We start from the raw sequence: 26,088 nt of genomic DNA, 5'->3' as shown, positions 1-26,088 counted from the left end.
CTGGACTGAAATAAGAGACTTTTAATAGTTGCTGCCATTGATTTTAAAATTTGCTGCTACTGATTGTAAGGGTTGCATGGATTCACTTCTCCCAGACAACTACAAAAGGGGGAAGATAGGCAGGAAGGTGGACAGAGGTAAGAGTTGAGTGGGTATTGGTATAGTGTTGTAATGATGGTCATACTGACGGTTCAAGGAAACGGGAAAAATCATTTTACTTCCCTATGCCAACATTATGCTGAACAAAAGGAACTTACCGACTGTTGGGTCTGTGCAGAGATCCCTCACCATGGCGAATTGGGGATCCCCATCTCGGTAATACCACTTACCATTAGTGAAGTTTATGATGCCCAACAATTTGACTGGGGCTCAAATAATACAAGGTGGAAATCCGAAAGGGATAACTATAACTTTGAGGGATGGTTCCCTCGACCCGCCCCTAAAACCCTGGGACCTATTAATGGACTTAGCATTCATCTGCCAACAGGAACAGTAAACGCCAATGATACTGCCCCCTTCCAATTAGGAAAATCATCTTGCATCTACACTAACTGAGCCACGGCCACAAACATTCCCCCATTATTAAACAGACCTATTGGATATGCGGGTCCAAGGCATATCCCTATATGCCAGGCGAAAAGTAAGTATGGAGGGACGGTTGCACCGGCAGTAAATGTTGGGACAATCCAGTAAAAACTCAGACATTACCACAGAAACAAAAAAGCTGGAGTGGCTGCTGTTACCCTGCTTATATAGTCCCCTACCTCCGGATAGAAAAACATGACACCCTGAAAAAGGAAAAGGGAATAAGCCGTAAAATCCGAGAGGTCTCTGAAAGGGACCGTTTCTGGTGGACATTATTCCCAAATTACGGCACTGCAAGGGCGGGGAGAGAAATACAGAAACTGGCGGCAGCCCTTGAAAAATTGGTTAATGATACCGCTGACTCATTTAGAGAAACTGACTCGCAAATAGTGGCCATAACTACTGAAATGATAGCCACGAGACTAACAGCTTTACAGAATCGAATAGCTTTAGACTATATCTTGGCCAAAAAAGGGGGATCCTATGCTTTAATCGGTAAAGAATGCTGCACTTTCAACCCAGAGACCTCTTCCACGGTGGAAGAAAAGGCAGAGATAATAAGGAAAAAGATAAAAGATATAAGAGAAATTGGGATGAACTTCAGAAAGATAAAGGAACAGGATGGGGATGGGGTGACTGGGGACTGATGAGTTGGGAAAAGTGGTTAGTCAATCTAGCTATCTAAGGATTTTTGATATTAGTGGGCCTGGTAGTAGGGTTCAATGTCCTCAAGTGGATAATGAGCCGACTGATGACGTCCCCTGGGGAGGGGACTCAAATATATCATCAGATGCTTTTACAATCAACAGGTGACGTGCAGCAGAGGGAAAGTCAAAGAATGCTCCTAGAATTCGAGAGACGAAAGGGGTAATGTGATACCATGTATAAGATTGTGAACCTCTGCACCTTAGGTTGTAAAGAGGGCAGAAATTGCAAAAAACAACAAGATGCAAAAGAAAAGAAATGGGGGAGTTGAGAGAAATGGGGAAGGGTGTTGTTTTCGCATTTGCTTTAGCATTTGACACCCTTTCTTGCAAGATCGTAAAATAAATTGTCTTGTTTCCAGTTTTGGTGGTCTTGGCTAATTTTGTTAAGTTTGTTTCTAACACCTGCAATTCATTAGAGCAACCATGGTTATAAATAACAATACCATAAAGGGAGAAGGACTCTTCTCCAATCTGTCCCAACTCTGAGTTACTTAGGAATTAATCTCCTGGAGATGTGACTTAAATTCTCTGCTTTATAAGATCTTCACTTCAACTAAGGCATGAGCTCCTCTAAGAAACGACAGGGCCTTCATAAACAAATCTACTGCTATCTTTAATGCCTTATGGTGCCAAACAGTGATAAAATACCTTTGCATTTTGCTGTTTACAGGAAGTTGAATTAATATGAATGATGAAATAAAAGGCTAGCAGATTCTCAAATATTGCAGTGCACAGACAGCAGTATTTACTTTTTAGCAGACAGATTTTTAAAATTTGCTTCTTTTAAGTGATAACTCTCAAAAGGCATATGTCTTATATCAAGTTACCCTTTGAATATGATGCTGGTTTTCACTATGTTGCTTTATGCAACCAAGCATCTTGGTAGACCACTTCACAAATCAAGTGTCGATTCCCTGGAGCCACATCCAAAAGAAAAGCAGACAATGTTGAGATATCTATGAAATTGGAGATGTTGGTCGTTCTCTCCACTGAGCCCGTACAAGTCATTTAAGAGGATAGCTGATCTGATTGTTTTGAATTTCTCATTGTAATCAACCCCTGCCTAATTGAATGTATTTAATACAGTGGTAAACATCTCCTCCTCCTCCTCCTCCTGAGGCAGTGTTCCAAATTCATATTGCTCTCTGTCTTGAAAAAGCCAATTCCTAATTTTAAAAGTGGGGTCCCCTTGCTCTGGACTGATCCACACAAGGAAACAACGTCTCCAGGTCCATCTTCTCAAGAACATTCAGGACCCTGTACACTTTAATCGAGTAACGCCTCACTTTTCTAAACTCCAGTGGAAACAAGCCTAACCTGCCCAAACTATCCTCAAAAGGAAACACAATTATCCCAAGCATCAATCTAGTAAACCACCTGTTTCAATGCATTTACATCCTTCCTTAAATAAGGAGACCAAAACCATACACAACATTGGAGATGTAGTCTCACCAAATCCCTGCATAACTGAGGCTTACCTTCCTTACTTTTATGCTGAATTCCTCTCAGAAAGATAGCATCCCATTAGAGGAGGCTAATGAGAGATGTAATAGCTATTTTGATGAGAAGAAAGTGATTGTCTGGGATGCAATGCTTGAAAGAGTTGTGAAAACAAATTCAGTAGCAGGAGAGCTTGACAGATATTTGCAAAGGAAAATACTGCAGGACTTTGGATAAAGAGCAGAGGAACAGCCTTTCATAAAGAGCTGGCTCCAGCACAAATGGTTAACTAGCTGACTCAGAGAGAAATGGTCGCTAGTCATTTGTGTGGGAGTGGATTAGTAAAAGCTAGAGCAGAGTGTCAAAAGCAGCAGCACAACGCAAAGAAAAAGGAAAAGATTGTAGATACTGGAACTCTGAAAGAAACAGAAGGCGGGAGAAACTCAGCAGGTTTGGCAGCATCTTTGGAGAGAGAACGACTTAATATGTCAAGCCTAGTGTGACTCATCTGCTCATGACTCAATTAAAAAAACTTCTCTGCTCAGACTTAAGTGAGAGGCTCTGCTTTTTAAATTGTGCTTTAGAGCTCTGGTCTTGCCCAAAGGGGAAACATCCTTTCAGCATTCAATCTGTCAAGTGCCTTCATGATCTTCTAGGTCCCAATGATGTCACATCATTATTTTAAATGTCAATTGATACAGATCCAGTCTATCCAACCATTCCTTAAGATAAGCAGGATCCTCCCCACCCAAATCTCCAGTAACAGCGGAGTGAACCTTCTCTGAATGGCCTCCAACAAATGTACATCCCTTTCTCAAATATGGAGATCAAAACTATACAGTATTCCAGATGTTTAGAGGGTTTTGAGGCTACATCTGTAGCGAAATATTCCCTATTTTTATGTTCCATTTCCCTTGCAATGAACAACATACAATTTGCCTTACTAATCATTGCTGTACCTGCATACTTACTCGTACTTAATAGGAAGCTAGGTTAATGTATATCAATGCTATTCATATGAACAACTCATTGTTCATATGAATAGCACCTTGTGCCCTTTAATAAATTGCATAGGAAATTCAGTAGAAAGAACTTCACCCAGAATTTAACAAATGAATTTGCATTTACAGTTCTAGTTTTGATCTTATCCATAAGCTAAATCAACTGCTCTCTGTCTACACTATGAAACACTTCCATAGCCTAATGACATTCGTCAGATCAATCCCTTCCAGCGTACCTCTCCAGACTGGCATAACCACTCAGTTCTGATATCAATCTAGCAATTTTTCTTTTGCATCTTCTCCAATATCTTTAAATCGCTTAAGATAATCTGAGTTTTTATGTCTAACAACTTATTTGCTTAGATTCTTTTGTTCTCCACACTCACTTTAGACACTTACTATTCAAGGAAGATGTGCCTTCCAACTCTTCCTACTAAAAGTATACCAGTTCATAATTAACTTAAAAGAAATTAATTTCTTCCTATATGTTGTCACAGCCCTCTTTTTGATTAACTGAAATCCAATAACTTGCATTAGAGATATATTTCATGTCAGTCGATCATTTATATGCCTCAACTAGCTTTCACACTGAATCCCAGACCCCTACCACCCACTAGTTGGGAAAAAAAGATCTCCCAACAATAATCTGCTCAATGCTCAGTTTCAGCTCCGTCAGACCCATTCAACTCCTGAGCTTATTACAGCCTTGGTGCAAACTTTGAGAAAAGAGATGAACTCAGGAGGGGAAGTGAGGGCGACTGCCCTTGACATCAAAGCAGCATTTGATCATGTGTGGCACCAAGGAGACCCAGCAAAGCCAAATGCAGCAGAACTCAAATAACATTCAGCTTCAGGTTGATGTAGCAAGCAACATTTGCACCACACAAGTGTCAGGCAATGGTCAATCACAAAATGATGACATCCAATCATCACCCCAATATTTAATTGCATAGTCATTGCTGAATCTCCCACTAACATCATCTTGAGGATTACCAATTTGAGGAACAACTTTCAAAGTACTTAGAGTCATAGGGAACCACAGCATGGAAACAAAACCTTCAGTCCAACCTATCCATGCCGATCAGGTATCTGAACCCAATCTAGTCCCACCTGCCAGCACCTGGCCCGTATCCCTCCAAACCCTTCCTGTTCATATACCCATCCAAATACCTCTCAAATGTTGTAATTTGCACCAGCCCTCCACTACTTCCTCTGACAGCTCATTCCATATATATACCACCATCTGTGTGAAAAAGGTTGCCCCCGTAGGTCTCGTTTATATCTTTCCCCTCTCACCCTACACCTATGCCTTCTAGTTCTGGACTACCTGACCCCAGGGGAAAGACTTTGCCGATTTACCCTATCCATGCCTCTCATAATTTTGTAAACCTCTAAGGTTATCCCTCAGCCTCCGACGATCCAGGGAAAACAGCACCAGCCTGTTCGGCCTCTCCCTGTAGCTCAAATCCTCCAACCCTGGCAACATCCTTGTAAATCTTTTCTGAACCCTTTCAAGTTTCAGAACACCTTTCCAATAGGAAGGAGACCAGAATTACATGCAATATTCCAATAGTGGCCTAACCAATATCCTGTAAAGCCGCAACATGACTTCCCAACTCCTCTACTCAATACTCTGACCAATAAAGGAAAACATACCAAATGTGTTCTTCACTATCCTATCTACCTACGACTGTACTTCCAAGGAGCTATGAACCTGCACTCCAAGATCTCTTTGTTCAGCAACACTCCATGGGATCTTACCATTAAGTGTATAAGTCCTGCTAAGATTTGCTTTCCCAAAATGCAGCACATCACATTTATCTGAATTAAACTCCATCTGCCACTTCTCAGCCCATTAGCCCATCTGGTCCAAATCCCGTTGTAATCTGAGGTAACCCTCTTCGCTGTCCACTACACCTCCAATTTTGGTGTCATCTGCAAACTTACTAACTGTACCTCTTATGCTCACATCCAAATCATTTATGTAAATGACAAAAAGTAGAGGACCCAGCACCGATCCTTGTGGCACTCCACTGGTCACAGGCCTCCAATCTGAAAAACAACCCTCCACTACGAACTTCTGTCCTCTACCTTTGAGTCAGTTCTGTAACCAAATGGCTAGTTCTCCCTGTATTCCATGAGATCTAACCTTGCTAACCAGTCTCCAATGGGGAACCTTGTCGAACGCCTTACTGAAGTCCATATAGATACATCTACCGCTCTGCCCTCATCAATCCTCTTTTTACTTCTTCAAAAAACTCAATCTTTGTGAGACATGATTATCATTTCACAAAGCCATGGTGACTATCCCTAATCAGTCCTTGCCTTTCCAAATACATGTACATCCTGTCCCTCAGGATTCCCTCCAACAATTTGCCCATACCAACGTCAGGATCACTGATCTATAGTTCCCTGGCTTGTTCTTACCACCCTTTGTAAACATTGACACTACGTTTGCCAACCTCCAGTCTTCCGTCAGCTCACCTGTGACTATTGATGGTACAAATATCTCAGCAAGAGGCCCAGCAATCACTTTGAGCTTCCCACAGAGTTCTAGGGTACACCTGATCAGGTCCTGGGGATTTATCCACTTTTATGCCTTTCAAGATATCCAGCTCTTCCCTCTTCTGGAATATGGACATTTTGCAAGATGTCATCATCTATTTCCCTACAGTCTATATCTTCCATATCCTTTCCCACAGTAAATACTGATGCAAAATATTCATTTAGTATCTCCCCCATTTTCTGTGGCTCCACTCAAAGGCCGCCTTGGTGATCTTTGAGGGGCCCTATTCTCTCCCTAGTTACCCTTTTGTCCTTAATGTATTTGTAAAAACCTTTTGGATTCTCCTCAACTCTATTTGCCAAAGTTTTCTCATGTCTCCTTTTTGTCCTCATGATTTCCCTCTTAAGTATACTCCTACTGCCTTTATACTCTAAGGATTCACTCTATCTATTTTGTCTATACCTTACGTATGCTTGCTTCTTTTTATTAACCAAAACCTCAATTCTTTAGTCACCCAGCATTCCTTATACTTACCAGCCTTTCCTTTCACCCTAACAGGAATATACTTTCTCTGGGTTCTTGTCAGCTCATTTCTGAAGGGTTCCCTTGTCCATCTGTCCCTTTACCTGCAAACATCTGCCCCCAATCAGCTTTCGAAAGTTCTTGCCTAATACTGTCAAAATTGGCCTTTCTCCAATTTAGAACTTCAACTTTTAGATCTGGTCTATCCTTTTCCATCGCTATTTGAAATCTAATAGAATTATGGTCACTGGCCCCAAAGTGCTCCCCCAATGACACCTCAGTCACCTGCCCTGCCTTATTTCCCAAGAATAAATCAAGTTTTGCACCTTCTCATGTAGGTACATCCACAACTGAAATCAAATATTTTCTTATACACACTTAACAAATTCCTCTTAATCTAAACCCTTAACACTATGGCAGTCCCAGACTATGTTTGGAAAGTTAAAATCCCCTTCCATAACCACCCTATTTTTCTTAAAGATAGCTGAGATCTCCTTACAAGTTTGTTTCTCTATCGCCCTCGGACTATGAGGGGATCTATAATACCACCCCAATAAGGTCATCATCCCGTTCTTATTTCTCAATTCCACCCAAATAAGTTGCCTAGATGTGTTTCTGGGAATATCTTCCCGCAGTACAGCTGTAATGCTATTCCTTCTCAAAAATGCCACTCCCCTCCTCTCTTGCCTGCCTTTCTATCCTTCCTGTAGCATTTGCATTCTGGAACATTAAGCTAGACAACACTTTGCAAACCATCAACCTCTTCCACCTAAGAGGACAAAGGCAACAGATTCATGGGAGCACTTGTAAGCTCCCTTCATGTTTACATCATCCTGACAATCACTGGGACAGAATCCTAGCGCTTCCCCCACTAATAGCAATAAGTACCCTTGCACCACCTGGATTGCATAAGTACAAGACAGGCTCACTTCCTCCACCCTCCAGTAATTTTCTATTTATTATGCATTCCTTTTCCTTGACTGACCTTCCAAAATGCATTCCCATTCTCCAGATTGAATTACATTTGCCACTAGTATGCCTACTTGACCAGTGCACTAATATATTAATTTGCTATCTACAGCTACCTTCATCATCAACATTAAAAATCACACAACACCAAGTTATAGTCCAATAGGTTTATTTGGAAGCACTACTCCATCAGGTAGTTGTGAAGCAGGACATGGCACAGAATTTATAGCAAAAGATTACAGTGTCATGCAACTAAATTGATATATTAAACAACCCTCAATTGTTGTTAAGTCTTTCATCTTTTAGAATCAGTTCATTGATATGTAAATCTTAGAACTTGTTAAGTCACATTCTCAAGACAACTTAAGATTTTATATAAAAAAAGCTTACATCTCAGCACAGACAATGCAGTAATGGTGAGGTCAGAGTCCAGACTGTCTGGATACCGAATGAAACTGAACCCATTCTAAAAGATCAAAGACTTAGCAACAACTGACGGTTGCTTAATATATCATTTCAGTTGCATGACACTGCAATAGTTTACTATAAACTCTATGTCTTATGATCCTGCTTCACAACTACCTGATGAAGGAGCAGTGCTCCGAAAGGTAGTACTTCCAAATAAACCTGTTGGACAATAACTTGGTTTTGTGAGATTTTTAACTATGTCCACCCCAGTCCAACACCAGCTTCTCATCATGTTCATCAACATCACTGTCATTTTCATGTCATCTACAAACTTCATAAAAGTTTGGATATTAATGTGTGTATTAATTTCTAGAAAAATGTACAGAGCCCTGCAGAACCAGACTGAAAACAGCCTTCCAGTCTCAAAAACATCACGCACTCTGTTTCCTGCCAGAGTCAATGTTGCACCCAGTTTACTGCTTTCCTCTGAATTCCATGTGCTTTTACATTTTTAAAGTAAATCTGTCATATGTACTGCATCAAAAACATGTTAATATCCATGTAGACCACATCAGCTGCACCACCCTCATTAATCCTCCTTGTTACTTGCTTAGAAAATTATATCAACTTAGTTAGGCATGATCGCCTCCTAGCAAATCCATGTGGATGAGCTTTTATTAACTTGTGTCTAAGTGTAAGTTTATCCAGTCTCTAAGAATTGATTCCAACTATTTTTCTACGACCAGGTTTGACTGACTGGCCTGAAATTATTTGGTCTATCCCTCATTCTTGTGTCAAAGGTACAACCTTAGCAGGTCTCTAACCATTCAGCACCATGCCTCTATCCAAGCTTTTTGTTACTACTGCAAGAAATGTGTTAAAAATGGTCAAGCAAGTCTTTCTTTTTGGAATCTTTGCTGGTTCCTCTTTACAACATTTACAGTTTCCAGACAATCAAATAAATATTATCTGGCACCGTAAAAACTGGAACACTCCAACAATCTTAATTTCCAATATTTCCTTAGATCAAAGAGGCACTTCACCAATTAAATGCTATATCAATGACAACTGGCACCTGAGCACTATCAAGTTGGCAGAGCAACCTTCAGCTGGCCATTGAGATTGACTAACAGCACAGCTAAAAGCATCTTATGCTCTTTATATACATATATATGATCACGTAGTTGCAGTACACATTTAACTATGGTTTTGATTTCAAAGACCATGTGTGGCCCATGAAATAGTGACAAAACTCAAATGACTGAATCACACATGGTTTCCCAAAAAGTCAGTATTTGTTTTGTGAACTAGCATTTTGGAGCTGCCAGTATCATCCATTCCCAATGTAGGCCAGAAAGCATAAAGCTTACTTTATTTTCTATTATGTCTTCTAAGTAACTAATTAAATTCTGTTTCCCATCACAAACATAAGCTATGGTTCACTATTTAAATGCAGGAATCACATAAGCTTCCAGTAGTCACCCTTATTCCCTTCACTAATTATATATAATCCTAAATAAATTTCATTAATCTATTGATCATTTAGCTCCCTTTTGTCATAAACTGTCTTTACATCTTTGTTAAAACTCTTTCTAATATCATGCCCACTATGTTAGTTTGCCTGGCTGATACTGAGGTAAGGTAATTATTTAACATTTCTGCCATTTTGCATTCATTACCAGTGAGTTTTTCTGTGTATTTCTTAGTAGCTCTTCCCATTATCATTATTGTTCCTTGGTTATTTACGTCTATACGATACATTACTATTTCTTCTTATAATCCTTGATTATTTTATAGTTTCTCTTTACCTTTCTAATTTGTGCACTTTCTTAACCTTTTATATTTCTTTTCATTATCCCCTCCATTTTTAATTTAATTAACATGCTTAGTTTTGCTTGATTTCAATATTATTCTGTGTACACATATATGTTGTATATGTTTTCCATTTTTGTTTTTTTGTCAGTAATTTTTTTTCCAGTTGTTTTCCCATTTCAATTCTGATATCTTTGAAATCAATCTTCCTCACCTAAGCAGAAAGATGATATGAAACTTGAAAGGGTTCAGAAAAGATTTACAAGGATGTTGCCAGGGTTGGAGGATCTAAGCTACAGGGAGAGGCTGAACAGGCTGGGGCTGTTTTCCCTGGAGCGACGGAGGCTGAGGGGTGACCTTAGAGGTTTACAAAATTATGAGGGGCATGGATAGGATAAATAGACAAAGTCTTTTCCCTGGGGTCGGGGACTCCAGAACTAGAGGCGTAGGTTTAGGATGAGAGGGGAAAGATATAAACGAAACGGGCAACTTTTTCACGCAGAGGGTGGTACGTATATGGAATGAGTTGCCAGAGGATGTGGTGGAGGCTGGTACAATTGCAATATTTAAGAGTCATTTGGATGGGTATATGAATAGGAAGGGTTTGGAGGGCTATGGGCTGGGTGCTGGCAGGTGGGACTAGATTTGGGTTGGGATATCTGGTCGGCATGGACGGCTTGGACCGAAGGGTCTGTTTCCATGCTGTACATTTCTATGACTCTATGACTCCCCTTCCCCATACTGAAACGCTGATCTTGTCTTCCTGCATTTCTCTGATAAAACTATGTTTTGAACTATTCTTTAGAGAACTTGGAAGTTTCAAGGAACAATCATATCTGATTTGAAATATTAACTCTGCTGGTCTTTTCACAGATGTTGCCAGATCTATCGAGTTCCTCCCAGACTTTGTTTTTATGTCAGAAACACATGTATATGACTGAACTCAATGTTCCCTGCTGGTTGACCAGTTCACAACCGTAATTCTATTATTCTATAATTACAGTATATTGGATATGTACAGCTGTCTAATTATTCTTCACCACCTTTGACCTGAGGGCCAAGCCACACTGGTGAACAAATCCTGCAAGCAGCTGTGGCACTAGTTTATCTGCTTTGCTGACAAAAGAAAGCCCTGTTTTAAATCCAAACACTGTTCTTCTGCAACCAAGACTGTGCAGTTGGCAAAACATTTTCTAAATACATAGAATGATTAGATCATATGACCAACTGGGATAGCACATGTCAGTTACCATCATTTTCAACAGTCCCAGAAATTCCCAAGTGTTTGAAATATCTCTCGTGCAAATCCAGTCAAAACAGCACTAGAGAATCTTTTTACTAAACTATATGATACAATTGCCTGCACATTCAGTTTAAAAAAAAGTGTTCCATAATCCTCAATCCTGCTCTACATTATGTGGAATTTGTTTGAAGATCAGCCATGATCTCATTGAATGGCAGAAAAGCTTCAAGAGGCTACATGGCCTATTCCAACATCTATGTTTGTCTTCTGCATAGCAATGAAGCATGTACTCCTGGTTATACATGCAGCTGCCAAAAAGGTCCCTTAAAAAGGGGGCCACATTTCATGAGGAATTTCTGAATAGCATGACAGGTTGTTCACAATACAGGAAAATAATCAAATAAAAGCTTGAATCAAAATCTCAAGATCCAATACATAAGGGCTTTGTAAATATGAAAAGGGGAGCTTTGACTTAGCATAAATTGTCAACTACTGTGCAGATGTGAGCGTGAGTACAGAAGATTCCAACACACAAACAGTAAACTGGATGAATTTTGTTGAACTGTATCAGTATCCAAGTAAATTTTAACTTATGCAGTGTCTAACACAGCAAGGTTTAAGTCTTGATTAGACTGGTGCTGGAAAAACACAGGTCAGGCAGCATCCGAGGAGCAGGAAAATCGATGTTTCGAGTCCGAAACGTCGATTTTCCTGCTCTTCGGATGCTGCCTGACCTGCTGTGTTTTTCCAGCACCACTCTAATATACACTCTGATCTCCAGCATCTGCAGTCCTCACTTTTGCACAGGCCAGGTTTAATGCAATTCCCAACATATACATATACACACACTTTCAGCACAGATTATTGTATTGCAATTAGGAGCACAAACTCTGGATGATTTAATTTGTCTTGCTTCATGGCTCCTGACAATACTTGCATTAGCTTCACTGCTAACCCAGCTGTCAAAATTCTGAAGTTTTGTTTGATTCCACCATTCACTGCCTTAATTAGTTGAATGCTAACACGAGTAGACGGTGGTGTTGATGGCAAAGTTAATACACCATGCTAGGAAATGTAGAGGAACAAATTTGTACCCATTATTATTTCAAAACTATTTTATGTAGCAGTTTGACTCCCATCTTTGGGTTTGACAGGAATGAGCTCTTGATCAACTCGGACGCTCCAGATTTTCAACATCAGAAGTACTGCCTTTCATCTACCATTTCCAAGAGTTCAGGTGGATGTAATAAATCTCATCTCGGTCTTTTGAAGAAGCTTATTAAGATTACTTGGTGTTTCCTCAACACACACCCCAGCATTATCACCATCAATAACAGATTAACTGGCTATTTTCTTGCTGTTTTTATTGGAATTCTGCAAAGGTCAAAATTCTTTCTATGTGTCAACATAATAGTTACTGCTCTTGAAAGTAATTCAGCCCTGAGGAGAAACTGGGACACTTCAGAGACAATGACAAGGCACGATGCAAAAGCTTACCTTTTACCATATTTGAGTATTGCTCTTCGAGTGAACGTCATCTTGGACAAAATGGAAGGGTAGGAAGGAAAGGGGGTAATTATTTTTTTCTTGTCGGATTTTTAAAAACATTACATTTTCTCAATGCCTAGTAGCTGGTTTCTGAATACATTAGTATACGAGTGCATATTATTATAGCAAGGAGTAAATCAGTGAGAACAGGCAGTCAATGGCAATAAAACAATTCAGGGAGGATTGTGGCCAAATTGCTGATCATCTGTATGGAAAAAGTACAGTAGTTATGAGATCAATGTGGTTAGAATCTCTCTCTGTATTTACTGAAGCAGGTAAATGATTGGTTCAGTGCTTCTTTTAAGCAGCACTCATGCTAACTTACGTAAGGCAATTTTTTGATTTAGTCTTGATGCAATGGCTGCAAAATGTGTTGCTCGAAAAGCGCAGCAGGTCAGGCAGCATCAAAGGAGCAGGAAATTCGACGTTTTGGGCATAAGCCCCTCTTCAGCCTTCCTGAAGAAGGGCTTATGCCCAAAACGTCGATTCTCCTGCTCCTTTGATGCTGCCTGACCTGCTGCGCTTTTCCAACAACACATTTTTCAGCTCTGATCTCCAGCATCTGCAGTCCTCACTTTCTCCTACTTGATGCAATGGCAATAATGAATAGACAAAAGCAGTTGGTCATCAGGTCTGGTTACAGGAACTGCAGGACATAACCAAAGAAATTTGGGAGGAATTCTTCCTAGAAACAAAACTGTGATTTCGCAAATGCGAGATAGATTCCTGTGGAACAAGTAATGCCTGGATGGATAGAGGTTCAGATACAGGTGCAAATTAGCAGTGCCTGCTGGCTGGTTACCTCAGGTTTCTGAATTGCAGCCAATATGCACCAACCCAGGGATCGGTCTTGAATAGAAGTACAGCTAGCCTTCTGCTAACATTTAAAGTCAATCCAATCTCTGCACTGTAATGAAGCCTCAATACGAGTTAGTAGTTTTCAAATGGGTTTTAGTCTACTTGTTTCAAGAGAACAAAGTTAGAAAGGACTGTGCAAGAGTAACTAGCTTACCTGCATCTTAACAGCAATAACAACTGAAGTGAGTTCCTTGTCCAACTCCTTTACGACAACCAGTTTCTTCAATGTCAAACTGCACAATCTGTAAAAGAATACACAACATACACTCATGAGAGCACAGTATATGCATTGAAACAAAAATCTCATAGTCGACTCATATCTGAGCAGATCTTGAAACACATACGCGACTTTAAAATGCTTTTACTTCAAACATACTCCGTATTCATCCAGATGCACTAACATTAGACTTTATGGGCAAGTAAAAAGAGGGTGCAAGCCCACACCTGCAGAGAAGTAGTGTTATTAAAAGGAGACTGTGTAATCCACCCCTTTAACAAAACGTAGCTGAGAATCATGGAAGGGGTACCAAGCCGACGGAGGACAGTCTGGTCAAGTCTACGCCAGCTTTGCACAAGAGCAATTTTGCCAGTCCTTCTCCTAGGCCTTCACTCCATAGTTTTACAAATTCTCTCTCTCTCTCCAGGTGCTGATCCAATTCCCTCTTGAAAGCACCAACTGAAGCTGCCTCTACTGCACTTTTATACAGTGCCAAACCATAAGTATCTCAGAGTCAGAGATGAACAGCATGGAAACAGTCCCTTCAGTCCAACCTGTCTATGCTGACCAGATATCCCAACCCAATCTAGTTGCACCTGCCAGCACCCAGACCATATCCCTCCAAACACTTCCTATTCATATACCCATCCAAATGCCTCTTAAAATTTGCAATTGTACCAGCCTCCACCACATCCTCTGGCAGCTCATTCCATACATGTACCATCCTCTTTTTCTATCTTTCCCCTCTCACCCTAAACCTATATCCTCTAGTTCTGGACACGTCGATCCCAGTTGGGTTTGAGATTTATTATATCCACCTGAACTCTTGGAAATGGTAGTTGAAAGGCAGGACTCCTGACGTTGATGGTCTATTTATCCTAATCATGCCCCCCATAATTTTGTAAACCTCTATAAGGTCACCCCTCAGCCTCTGACGATCGAGGAAAAATAGCCCCAGCCTGTTCAGCCTCTCCCTATAGCTCAAATCCTCCAACCCTGGCAACATCCTTGCAAATCTTTTCTGAATCCTTTCAAGTCTCATAACATCTTTCCGGTAGGAAGGAGACCAGAATTGCACGCAATATTCCAACAGTGGCCTAACCAACGTCTGGTACAGCCACAACATGACCTCCTAACTCCTGTACTCAGTACTATGACCAATAAAAGAAAGCATACCAAACGCTGCCTTCACTATCCTATCTCCCTGCGACTCCACTTTCAAGAAGCTATAAACCTGCACTCCAAGGTCTCTTTGTTCAGCAACACTCCCGAGGACCTTACCATGAAGTGTATAAGTCCTACTAAGACTTGCTTTCCAAAAACGTAGCACCTCACATTTATCTGAATTAAACTCCATCTGCCACTTCTCAGCCCATTTGGTCCAGATCCTGTTGTAATCTGAGGTAATCCTCTTCGCTGTCCACTACACCTCCAATTTTAGTGTCATCTGCAAACTTACTAACTGTACCTCTTATGCTTGCATCCAAATTATTTTTGTAAATGACAAAAAGTAGAGGACCCAGCACCGATCCTTGTGGCACTCCACTGGTCACAGGCCTCCAGTCTGAAAAACAACCCTCCACCACCACCACCCTCTGTCTTCTACCTTTGAGCCAATTCTGTATCCAAATGGCTAGTTCTCCCTGTATTCCATGAGATCTAACCTTGCTAATCAGTCTCCCATGGGGAACCTTGTCGAACGCCTTACTGAAGTCCATATAGATCACATCTACTGCTCTGCCCTCATCAATCTTCTTTGTTACTTCTTCAAAAAACTCAATCAAGTTTGTGAGACATGATTTCCCACGCACAAAGCAATGTTGACTACCCCTAATCAGTCCTTGCCTTTCCAAATACATGTACATCCTGTCACTCAGGATTCCTTCCAACGACTTACTCAACAGGCAATAGTTCCCTGGCTTGTCTTTACCGCCCTTCTCAAACAGGGGCACCACGTTTGCCAACCTCCAGTCTTCCAGCACCTCACCAGTGACTATCGATGATACAAATATCTCAGCAAGGGGCCCAGCAAACACTTCTCTAGCTTCCCATAGCTAGAGGATACAACTGATCAGGTCCTGGGGATTTATCCACCTTTAACCGTTTCAAGACATCCAGCACTTCCTCCTCTGTCATCTGGACATTTTGCAAGATGTCACCATCTATTTCCCTGTGGGCTATAACTTCCATATCCTTTCCCATAGTAAATACTGATGCAAAATATTCAATTAATATCTCCCCCATTTTCTGCGGCTCCACACAAATGCCGCCTTGCTGATCTTTGAGGGGCCCTATTCTCTCCCTAGTTACCCTTTTGTCCTTAATGTATTTGTAAAAACCCTTTGGATTCTCCTTAACTCTATTTGCCAAAGTTATCTCATGTCTCCTTTTTGTCCTCATGATTTCCCTCTTAAGTATACTCCTACTGCCTTTATACTCTTCTAAGGATTCACTCTATCTATTTTGTCTATACCTTACGTATGCTTGCTTCTTTCTCTTAACCAAAACCTCAAATTTCTTTAGTCACCCAGCATTTCTTATACCTACTAGCCTTTCCTTTCACCCTAACAGGAATATACTTTCTCTGGGTTCTTGTCAGCTCATTTCTGAAGGTTTCTCATTGTCCATCCGTCCCTTTACCTGCAAACATCTGCCCCCAATCAGCTTTTGAAAGTTCTTGCCTAATATTGTCAAAATTGGCCTTTCTCCAATTTAGAACTTCAACTTTTAGATCTGGTCTATCCTTTTCCATCACTATTTGAAATCTAATAGAATTATGGTCACTGGCCCCAAAGTTCTCCCCCACTGACACCTCAGTCACCTGCCCTGCCTTATTTCCCAAGAGTAGGTCAGGTTTTGCACCTTCTCTAGTAGGTACATCCACATACTGAATCAGAATATTTTCTTGTACACACTTAACAAATTCCTCTCCATCTAAACCCTCAACACTATGGCAGTCCCAGACTATGTTTGGAAAGTTAAAATCCCCTACCATAACCACCCTATTTTTCTTAAAGAGAGCTGAGATTTCCTTACAAGTTTGTTTCTCAATTTCCCTCTGACTATGAAGAGATCTATAATACAATCCCAATAAGGTCATCATCCCTTTCTTATTTCTCAATTCCACCCAAATAACCTCCCCGGATGTATTTCCGGGAATATCTTCCCTCAGTACAGCTGTAATGCTATCCCTTATTAAAAATGCCACTCCCCCTCCTCTCTTGCCTCCCTTTCTATCCTTCCTGTAGCATTTGTATCCTGGAACATTAAGCTGCCAGTTCTGCCCATCCCTGAGCCATGTTTCTGTAATTGCTATGATATCCCAGTCCCATGTTCCTAACCATGCCCTGAGTTCATCTGCCTTCCCTGTTGGGCCCCTTGCATTGCAATAAATGCAGTTTAATTTATTAGTCCTACCTCGTCCCTGCCTGCTTGATTCACTTCTGTTCTCAACTGTACCAGTCTCAGATTGATCTCTTTCCTCACTATCTCCTTGGGTTCCCCCCCCCGCCCCCTCCACCTTACTAGTTTAAATCCTCCCAAGCAGTTCTAGCAAATCTCCCTGCCAGTATATTAGTCCCCTTCTAATTTAGGTGCTATACGTCCTTCTTGTACAGGTCACTTCTACCCCAATGATCCAAAAATGTGAATCCTTCTCCCATACACCAGCTCCTCAGCCAGGCACTCATCTTTTCCATCCTCCTATTCTTTCCCTCACTAGCTCGTAGCACTGGGAGTAATCCAGATATTACTACCCTTGAGGACCTTCTTTTTAAATTTCTGCCAACTCTCTGTAATCTCCCTTCCGAATCTCAACCTTTTCCCTTCCTACGTCGTTGGTTCCATCGTGCACAATGACCTCCTGCTGGCCCCTCTTCCCCCGTGAGAACATTCTGCACCCTCTCTGAGGCATCCTTGATCCTGGCACCAGGGAAACAACACACCATTCTGCTTTTTCTCTGCTGGCCACAAACACCTGTCTGTAACTCGGACGACAGAATCCCCGAACACAATTGATCTCTTGGAAGCTGACGCATCCAGTGTTGCATCAGAGCCAGTCTCAATACCAGAAACTTGGCTGTTCGTGCTACGTTCCCCTGAGAATCCATCACCCCCTACATTTTCCAAAACAGCATACCTGTTTCAAATAGGTATATCCGCAAAAGACTCCTGCCCTAGGTGCCGAACTCTCTTACACTTTCTGGAGTTAACCCATCTCAGATACAGAGACTTTCCCCCCTTCCTATAAATGCCATCCATCACATACAGTTGCTGTTGCAAATTCCTCATCACTTCTATCTGTCTCTCCAAACGATCCACTCAATCTGATAAGATTCGCATCCAACAGCATTTATGGCAGATATAATCTGCAGTAACCCTTAAACTCTCTTTAAACTCCCACTGTATCTCCTACATTAAAAATGTCTTCCTCATATTTCTTCTCACTTCAATCTGTTCCCTTTGTTCTGAAACCTTCTAACAATGAGAGTAGTTTCTTGCTGGTTACTCTGCCCAGATGAACATCATGATCAGAATGTCTCAATTTTAAAAAACCAAGAACCGTGGATGAAGATCTGAAACAAAAACGCAAATTGCTGGAGTAAGGACTTCATCCCACTTCCATCTCTGTTGCATTTGTTGCAATGATATCACCTGCCAAGAGGCTTCTCACAAGTCCACTTTTTTCCCTCAACTGAGCAGATCCCCTACCGTGGTCAATAGGGCCCTTAGCCAGGTTCAACCCATGTCGTGAACTTCTGCTCCCACCCCCGCCCGCCGCCCCCCCCCCCCCACCCCCCTCCCCGTTTACAATGATCAGGTCCCCCTGTCCTCACTTACAATCCATCAGCCTCCACATCCAAAGGATTGTGAGCCGCTATTTCTGTCACTTCAAATGGGATGGCACAACAAGACACACATTCCTCTCCGCTCACTTGTCAGCATTCCACTGGAATCATTTCCTCTGGAACACACTGGTCAACGACTCCACCATTCCCAATACTCCCACAGCAATTGCATACGGAGCAACACCTGCCTATTTACTTCTTCCCTCCTCGCTATCCAAGGCCTAGACATATTTTCCAGTTGAAGTAGCAATTTATCTGCATTTCATTTAAACTGCTTTACTGTATTGACTGTTCACAATGTAGTCTCCTCGACATTAGAGAGACGAAATGCAGGCTGGATAATCACTCTGCAGAACACCTACTTTCTGTCTGAAAGGTGACCCAGAGCTTCAACTGCCTGCCACTTCAGCACACTACCATGTTCCTTGGTGAACGTGTCTCTCAGGTCTGCTGCAGTGTTTCAGCAAGCCTCAGTGCAAGTTGGAAGAACAGTATCTCATTTTCTACTTGGGCACTCTGCAGCCCCTAGAAAGCAACATCAAGTTTAACTTTAGATCTTGATTCAAACCTTCAATGTTGTTACGGTATTGTTATGAGGTGGGTTGCTCTTAGCACAGTCACCCATTCTCATGTACTCCTCAACACACTTCACATTATATGGGTTGCATTCAGTAAAGTTCACCCATTTTACCACTTTTCGTTAATATTATCAATTATTCAGTTTCTCTCCTGTCCTGACCTGCTATCCATAATCTGTTTTACCAACCCCTTTCATCTCTTTCTCCCAGGTCTCCATTTCCACCTACCCACTCATCTCTCCACAACTCACCCACCCCAATTCCCACATCAGTTTCTGCATAAATACCATCTTTTCTGAGCTGCTAACATTTCTGGTGAAGAGTCACCGGACTTAAAATGTTAACTCTGCTTTCTTCCCACAGATCCTGCCTCCATTCAATCTTAGATTAGATTAGATTAGACTTAGATTAGACTTACAGTGTGGAAACAGGCCCTTCAGCCCAACAAGTCCACACCGACCCGCCGAAGCGCAACCCACCCATACATTTACCGCTTACCTAACACTATGGGCAATTCACCTGACCCGCACATCTTTGTGACTGTGGGAGGAAACCGGAGCACCCGGAGGAAACCCACGCAGACACGGGGAGAACGTGCAAACTCCACACAGTCAGTCGCCTGAGTCGGGAATTGAACCCGGGTCTACAGGCGCTGTGAGGCAGCAGTGCTAACCACTGTGCCACCGTGCCGCCCATAAAGGTCTTCTCTAGACCTTTCTAAGAAGTATCCCAGCTTTTCCCATATCTTGTTGTCCTCCAGTCTTCACATCCATCTGAAGGTAGTGTCCAGAATTAGGCACAATACTCCAGGTGCAACCATACCAGAGTTTCAGAAACAATAATTCTTGCTTTCCGCTATGTGGCTCTATTTAAAAAGAAACAATCTTCACTTATAACCATTTCCTTAATCTGCCTTATTGCATTCAACAAATTAAAGCCACAAATTCCTAAGGTATCTCTGTCCCTGTATCCACCCTAGAGTTATATTCTTTAGCTTACATTGCCTATTTGTTCTTTTGACTAAAATGTAACACATTGCATTTGAGTGCCTTAAATTGCATCTGTAACATTTCTGCACAAAAGCTTTGACATTACTGCAGACCATTAAAAGCTATGATCCCAGTATCAACCTCTGGGGAGTATCGTTATACATCTTCCTTCACTTTGAAAAACTTTTCAACACTACTGTTTCCTGTCACTCAGGAATATTCAGATTCATAATCCATTTTCCTTTCCATTCCATTTCATGGTTTCAGGTTGGCTCACAGGCCTATATAGCATTTGTCAGAATCCTTTTGCAAATCCATAAGCACATTTCAATTGCATTACCATCATCAAGCCTCTCCGTTCCTCATCAAAACATTAAATTCAGTCAGCGAATTCCAACAAATTTATGCTCACCCACCTTACCCAAGTGACACTTAATTTTGTACAGGATTTTTTTTTTCAAAAGGTTACCACTTGGGTGATATTGATTGATCCTGGAGCACATTAGCTGGGAACCACCAACTGTCAATAACATTCCACCTGTAGATTTGAGACCTAGGATTCCAAATGCGTTGACAAGGATCTTATTGGTAGATTGGTTAGTGACTCTACATTACCACCAGAAATTTGAAGCAGCAACGTTCAAAATGCAAAAACTATTTGGCTTCCAAGTCCAAACATCCCTCATCTAGCATATCATTCAAACTTGTATCTAATTTATGCGACAGCCTTTCACCTTCAAGCCTTGTTGCTCTATCTGGGCAGCTGTGCTTAATTTTGTGTACCATACCTCTAGAAAGATATATCCCTTGGAGGTGGCACCAAATTGTACCAAACTTTTGGGATCTAATTATGAGGGCAGGTTGCATTTACTAATTGTATTTCCTTGAGATTTGAAGGTTGAAGTGGTGAAGACTGTTTCTTGAGTTAGTCACTGAGCGGTGTGTAGGGAAATGGATTCCTGTTTAAAAGAGTGACAGCTTGGGAGAGTCAAGACCAAGCAGACACTGCGATGGCATCAATGTTGATGCAGGTTTAGGTGATAATTGCTGTGAAAATTGAGGAGAGCACGCTTTTGGAGGATTGGAAGGGTGAAGGAGCTTACAAGTAAAGTCATGAAGGGACTTCATGAAGCCAAGGGAAAAACAAAATGAGAAGTTTAAAACTAATGCCTGACCAGACAATGAGCCATGACAGCTCAGGAATTGTAGCTAAATGAAACTTGGTGAGGGTTACAATGCAGACAATGGAGTTTTGGATGAGTTGAGTCTACAAAAGGTGTGGAAGGTAGGGTAAGAATGGGAAATTGGTCAGTTCAATAGATCACCAATCAACGCAAAAGGAGGCAGATATGAACATTGTTCAGGAGACTTAAGCTATATTTAACTTACATATTAATGGTGTCAAACCAAAACTGAAGAATCGCTCCTCCAAAAAATGTTCCAGTATTACAATTTTAAAGTCAGTGAGGAATTTCTTTGCACAAAAGCTGAAAATGGAGTGGCGATGCATATGTAAAACATTAATCTTTCAAGCTTCAGTCTGTATGCTTTCTTTCTTGTATAAACAAATTACTTCTATGTTGTTAACAAAATCATGAGGAACTGAGAAAAGTGATGAGATTAAAAGAACAGCATTTCCATTGAAATAGAACAAGGATGTCATGAGTTCCAACTAAATGCTAATTCAAAATTATATGTCTGAGAAAAGCACCCCATTGTCATGAAACAATGGCATTTCTTTTTTAAACGAATGTGAAAGATATTGTCATCTCGGCAGTGAATGGTACCATGTGCCAGTCACAGTAAGACAATGAATATTTCTCCACTTTGTGCAACAGAAAGGCATTCATACAGTACTGTGGTCACAGCTCAGCGGTGACTCACTATATTCAATCAGCTAAAAATAACAGGCTGCCTTTGAAAAGCTAGCCCAGAGACCCAGTGCTTGCATTCAGAGAGAATACGGGTCTTTGGCACAAATCCATATCCCCGTTCAGGCTGCTGTGATCAACATTTCACTTATTAACAAATTGTACCCAATTACACAAAAAAAATGGCATTCTAGTTGCTCACCTATCATTCAGAAATTATTCTTTACAGAAAGCAATCTGTGGAGATGAAAATGTTGTGGACTGCTAGGCCACCAGTTCAAAAGATTTCAGAGTACCTGATCACCATTAACACAATTAGCTTAAAGTTAAAAATCTCAACACCAGGTTATAGTCCAACAGGTTTATTTGGAAGATATTGGTCTGAGATCATTTGTTACAGTTAACCTGAGAATGTAACTTTTAAAAAGAGTTTTGTGACTTACATATGAAAGAAGTGAAACTATCATGGTCATTCTAACATGTGACTCTTAAACAACCAAGTTATTTTTCAATGTATAATTTCAGTTACATCACACTACACTTTTGCTATAAATTCTCTGTCTTACAATCGTCTCCTCCACAACCACCTGATGAAGGAGCAGCGCTCCGAAAGCTAGTGCTTCCAATTAAACTTGCTGGACTATAGTCTGGTGTGTGATTTTTAACTTTGTACACCCCAGTCCAACACCGGCATCTCCAAATCACAATTATCTTAAGTAATTATTTTGCACTGCTATGTACAAGCAAGTGTTTTTCTAAAGTTAATTAATACACAAAGTTTAAAGAAACAGCAGCTTGGACTTGCAAACACCATCAATTGGGAAAGGACTTGTTGGAAAGAAAGGATGCTGCATCACAGTTAACAAAAGACAAAAATAAATTGGAAGGCATGTCATAGAGATGTGCAGCACGGAAACAGACCGTTTAATCCAACTCATCCATGCCGATCAGATATCCCAACCCAATTTAGTCCCATTTTTAGATTAGATTAGATTACTTACAGTGTGGAAACAGCCCCTTTGGCCCAACAAGTCAGCACCGACCCGCTGAAGCACAACCCACCCAGACCCATTCCCCTACATTCACCCCTGCCCCGAACACTATGGGCAATTTAGCGTGGTCAATTCACCTAACCTGCACATTTTTGGACTGTGGGAGGAAACTGGAACACGCGGAGGAAACCCACGCAGACATAGGGAGAATGTGCAAACTCCACACAGTCAATTGCCTGAGGCAGGAATTGAACTCGGGTCTCTGACACTGTGAGGCAGCAGCGCTAACCAGTGTGCCAGCACTTGGCCCATATTGCCTAAACCCTTCCTATTCATATACCCATCCAGATGCCTTTTAAATGTTGTAATTGTACCCGCCTCCACCACTTCCTCTCTCAGCACATGCCATTCACACACCATCCTCTGCGTGAAAAAGGTGCCCCTTCGGTCCTTTTTAAATCTTTCCCCTCTCAAACTGAACCTATTGCCCTCTAGTTCTGGACTCCCCCATCCCAGGGAAAAGACTTTGTCTACTTATCCTATCCATGCTCCTCATGATTTTATAAATCTCTATTAGGTCACCCCTCAGCCTTTGACGCTCTACCAGCTCAGCGAGAAATTTACAATCTGAGCTCCGAATCTTCTTCAAAATGTCAAATCTCCTTGAAATGCTTTCAATATCCTGTAATAATTGTGTAACATGATCAATTTACTTTCACATACCCATCAGGATCAGAGAAACTTACAAAATCAGGTCCACATCTTATCTTTTCCTTTAAAATATTCAATTTCATGCATGCCCATTGACTTTTGAGTGTTCACATGGAGGCTCATAACATTCATGAATTTTAGCATTTTTTTAAAAACAGATTGTGCATTCCAGATCCCTGTGTCCTTCCAAATAAAATAAATTTTCATTGCCACTCATTCTTTGGCCAATTATTTCAAAATAGTTATTCTGGTTACTATCCATTGCTCCAATCAATTCCCAATCTTATTCATTTCTCTGTCAAAACTGTCACAATTTTGGCAATTTCTAGTTGATTTATAGAATACAATTCAAGGCTTTTTCAATTACTTCATATAACTGAACCTTTTAGGCTTGGTAACATTGTAGTTAATCTTCTCTGGATCATCTCCAATGTCTTAATTGAAGAAATTAAGACTGCAATCTATCATAATCATGTGATCTGAGGTGGTAGCTTTCAGTTTTGAGAAAAGCCATTAAAGCCTACATATGGAACATAATGCTAGATATGTGCAGCTAAAATTGTGTGGACTTTGAGAAGAGAGAGCCAGCTACTCTAAGAAACAGTAAGGATTAATTGCAATTTGCCATTTTGTACGACTGAGTCAAGATGGCTTTGAATTTTCCACAGGAGCAGGGACTGGAGATGAAAGGTAATGAGATGGAGTTGGGACTCCTGCCAATCATGATGGCAAAACTATAAGAAACAGTCATACAGTTTAACAGAAAAGCTGAACAAATAAGAGGAAACAGTGCTTTAAATCATGTAGCACCCTAGACATCAATGAAGATAAGAAAAGATAGTGTGGAGAAATTCCTGAAAATCCATTTTGAACCCTTTAGTCATGTTATTTATGAGTGTTATGATGTAACACCAGAGAGGGAGAATATTGATCAGTATGTGATTCACTGAGCAGTTGAAAAATCAGGCAACTAAAAGAACCCAAAGTCATCAGATGGAAATATCTTCGAATGAGATCTTGCTGAAATGAGAGACACTTCCATTCAAGAAAGTTATTTACATGTGTAGAATATTTGAGGTTGCCAGTCATTAGGTAGAGGGGGTTACTGGGAGAGCAGATGCGTCTTTGAATAATGTTGAGACACAGAATCATAGAGTCTTACAGCACGAAACAGACTCATTGGTCCAACTCTACCATGACACCCAAGTTTCCAAAACTAAACTTGTCCCACTTGCCTGCATTTGGCCCATATCCCTCTAAATCTTTCCTATTCATGTACCTGTGCAAATATCTTTTAAATGTAATGATTGTACCTGCATCTATCACTTGTTCTGGCAGTTTATTCCACATTTGAACCACCCTGTGTGAGATAAAGTTGCCCCTCCGGTCCCTTTTAAATCTTTCTCCTCTCCTTTCTCACTTTAAAATATGCCCCCAAGTTTTGAGCACACCCATCTTTGCTATTCACTTTATCTATGGCCCTCATGATTTTATAAACCTTTATAGGGTTACCCCTCAACCTCCTACATTGCAATGAGAAAAGTACTAGCCTTGATCCATTTAGAAAATACTCTTTTCTTTCTACCAAAGTGTTTAACCACATTTTTCCACACTGTATTCTACTGACCACTTCTTTGCCCACTCCTAGTCTGCACAAGTCATTCTGCTACCTGCTTCCTCAACACAATCTGTCCTTCCAATTACCTTTGTGTCATCTCCAAACCTAGCAACATTGTCCTCAGTTCCTTCGTACCAACATGGACTCCTTCAGAACTCCACTCATCACCATAGGCCAGTGTAATAAAAGACCTCTTTACCGCTACTCTCTGCCTTCTGCCAGTCAGCCAATCCTCTATCCACGCCAATACCTTGCCCCTAACTCCATGGACTCTTGTCTTATTTAGCAGCCTCCTGTGTGGCATCTTGCCAACAGATGTCTAGAAATTCAAACAGATCACATCCACTGAATCTCAATTGTCTAACTTACTCATTACTCCCTCAAAGAATTCTAACAGATTTGTCAGGGACAATTTCACCTTGATTAAGTCAGCATGACTTAGACTTATTTTACCATGCATTTCCAAGTACTCAACAATCTCATTCTTAATAACGGACACTAAAATCTTACCAGTAACAGAGGCCAGGTTACCTAACCTACTAGTTCCTGTCTTCTACCTCTCTCCCTTCTGAAACAGGGGTGTTACATGAGCCATTTTCCAATCCTCTGGGACCCTCCCTAATTCTGGTGATTGCTATAAGATCATCAATGCCTCCATTGTCTCCT

General features: G+C 41.0%; 1 protein-coding gene across 2 annotated transcripts in view; it reads right to left on the bottom strand.

Annotated features, from left to right (window-relative positions):
• The window catches only part of pacs2 (phosphofurin acidic cluster sorting protein 2), a 277,860-nt gene that overhangs the window by 116,887 nt on the left and 134,885 nt on the right, over window positions 1-26,088 (bottom strand). For both annotated transcript variants that reach the window (XM_060828324.1, XM_060828323.1), the window contains exon 2: window positions 13,754-13,841. In XM_060828324.1, the coding sequence (XP_060684307.1) occupies window positions 13,754-13,841 (88 nt within the window). The remainder of the gene's footprint in view (window positions 1-13,753; window positions 13,842-26,088) is intronic.

The sequence above is a fragment of the Hemiscyllium ocellatum genome, chromosome 8 (assembly GCF_020745735.1).
Source record: "Hemiscyllium ocellatum isolate sHemOce1 chromosome 8, sHemOce1.pat.X.cur, whole genome shotgun sequence".
NCBI lineage: Eukaryota > Metazoa > Chordata > Chondrichthyes > Orectolobiformes > Hemiscylliidae > Hemiscyllium > Hemiscyllium ocellatum.
This window is presented reverse-complemented; position numbering and strand designations above follow the sequence as displayed.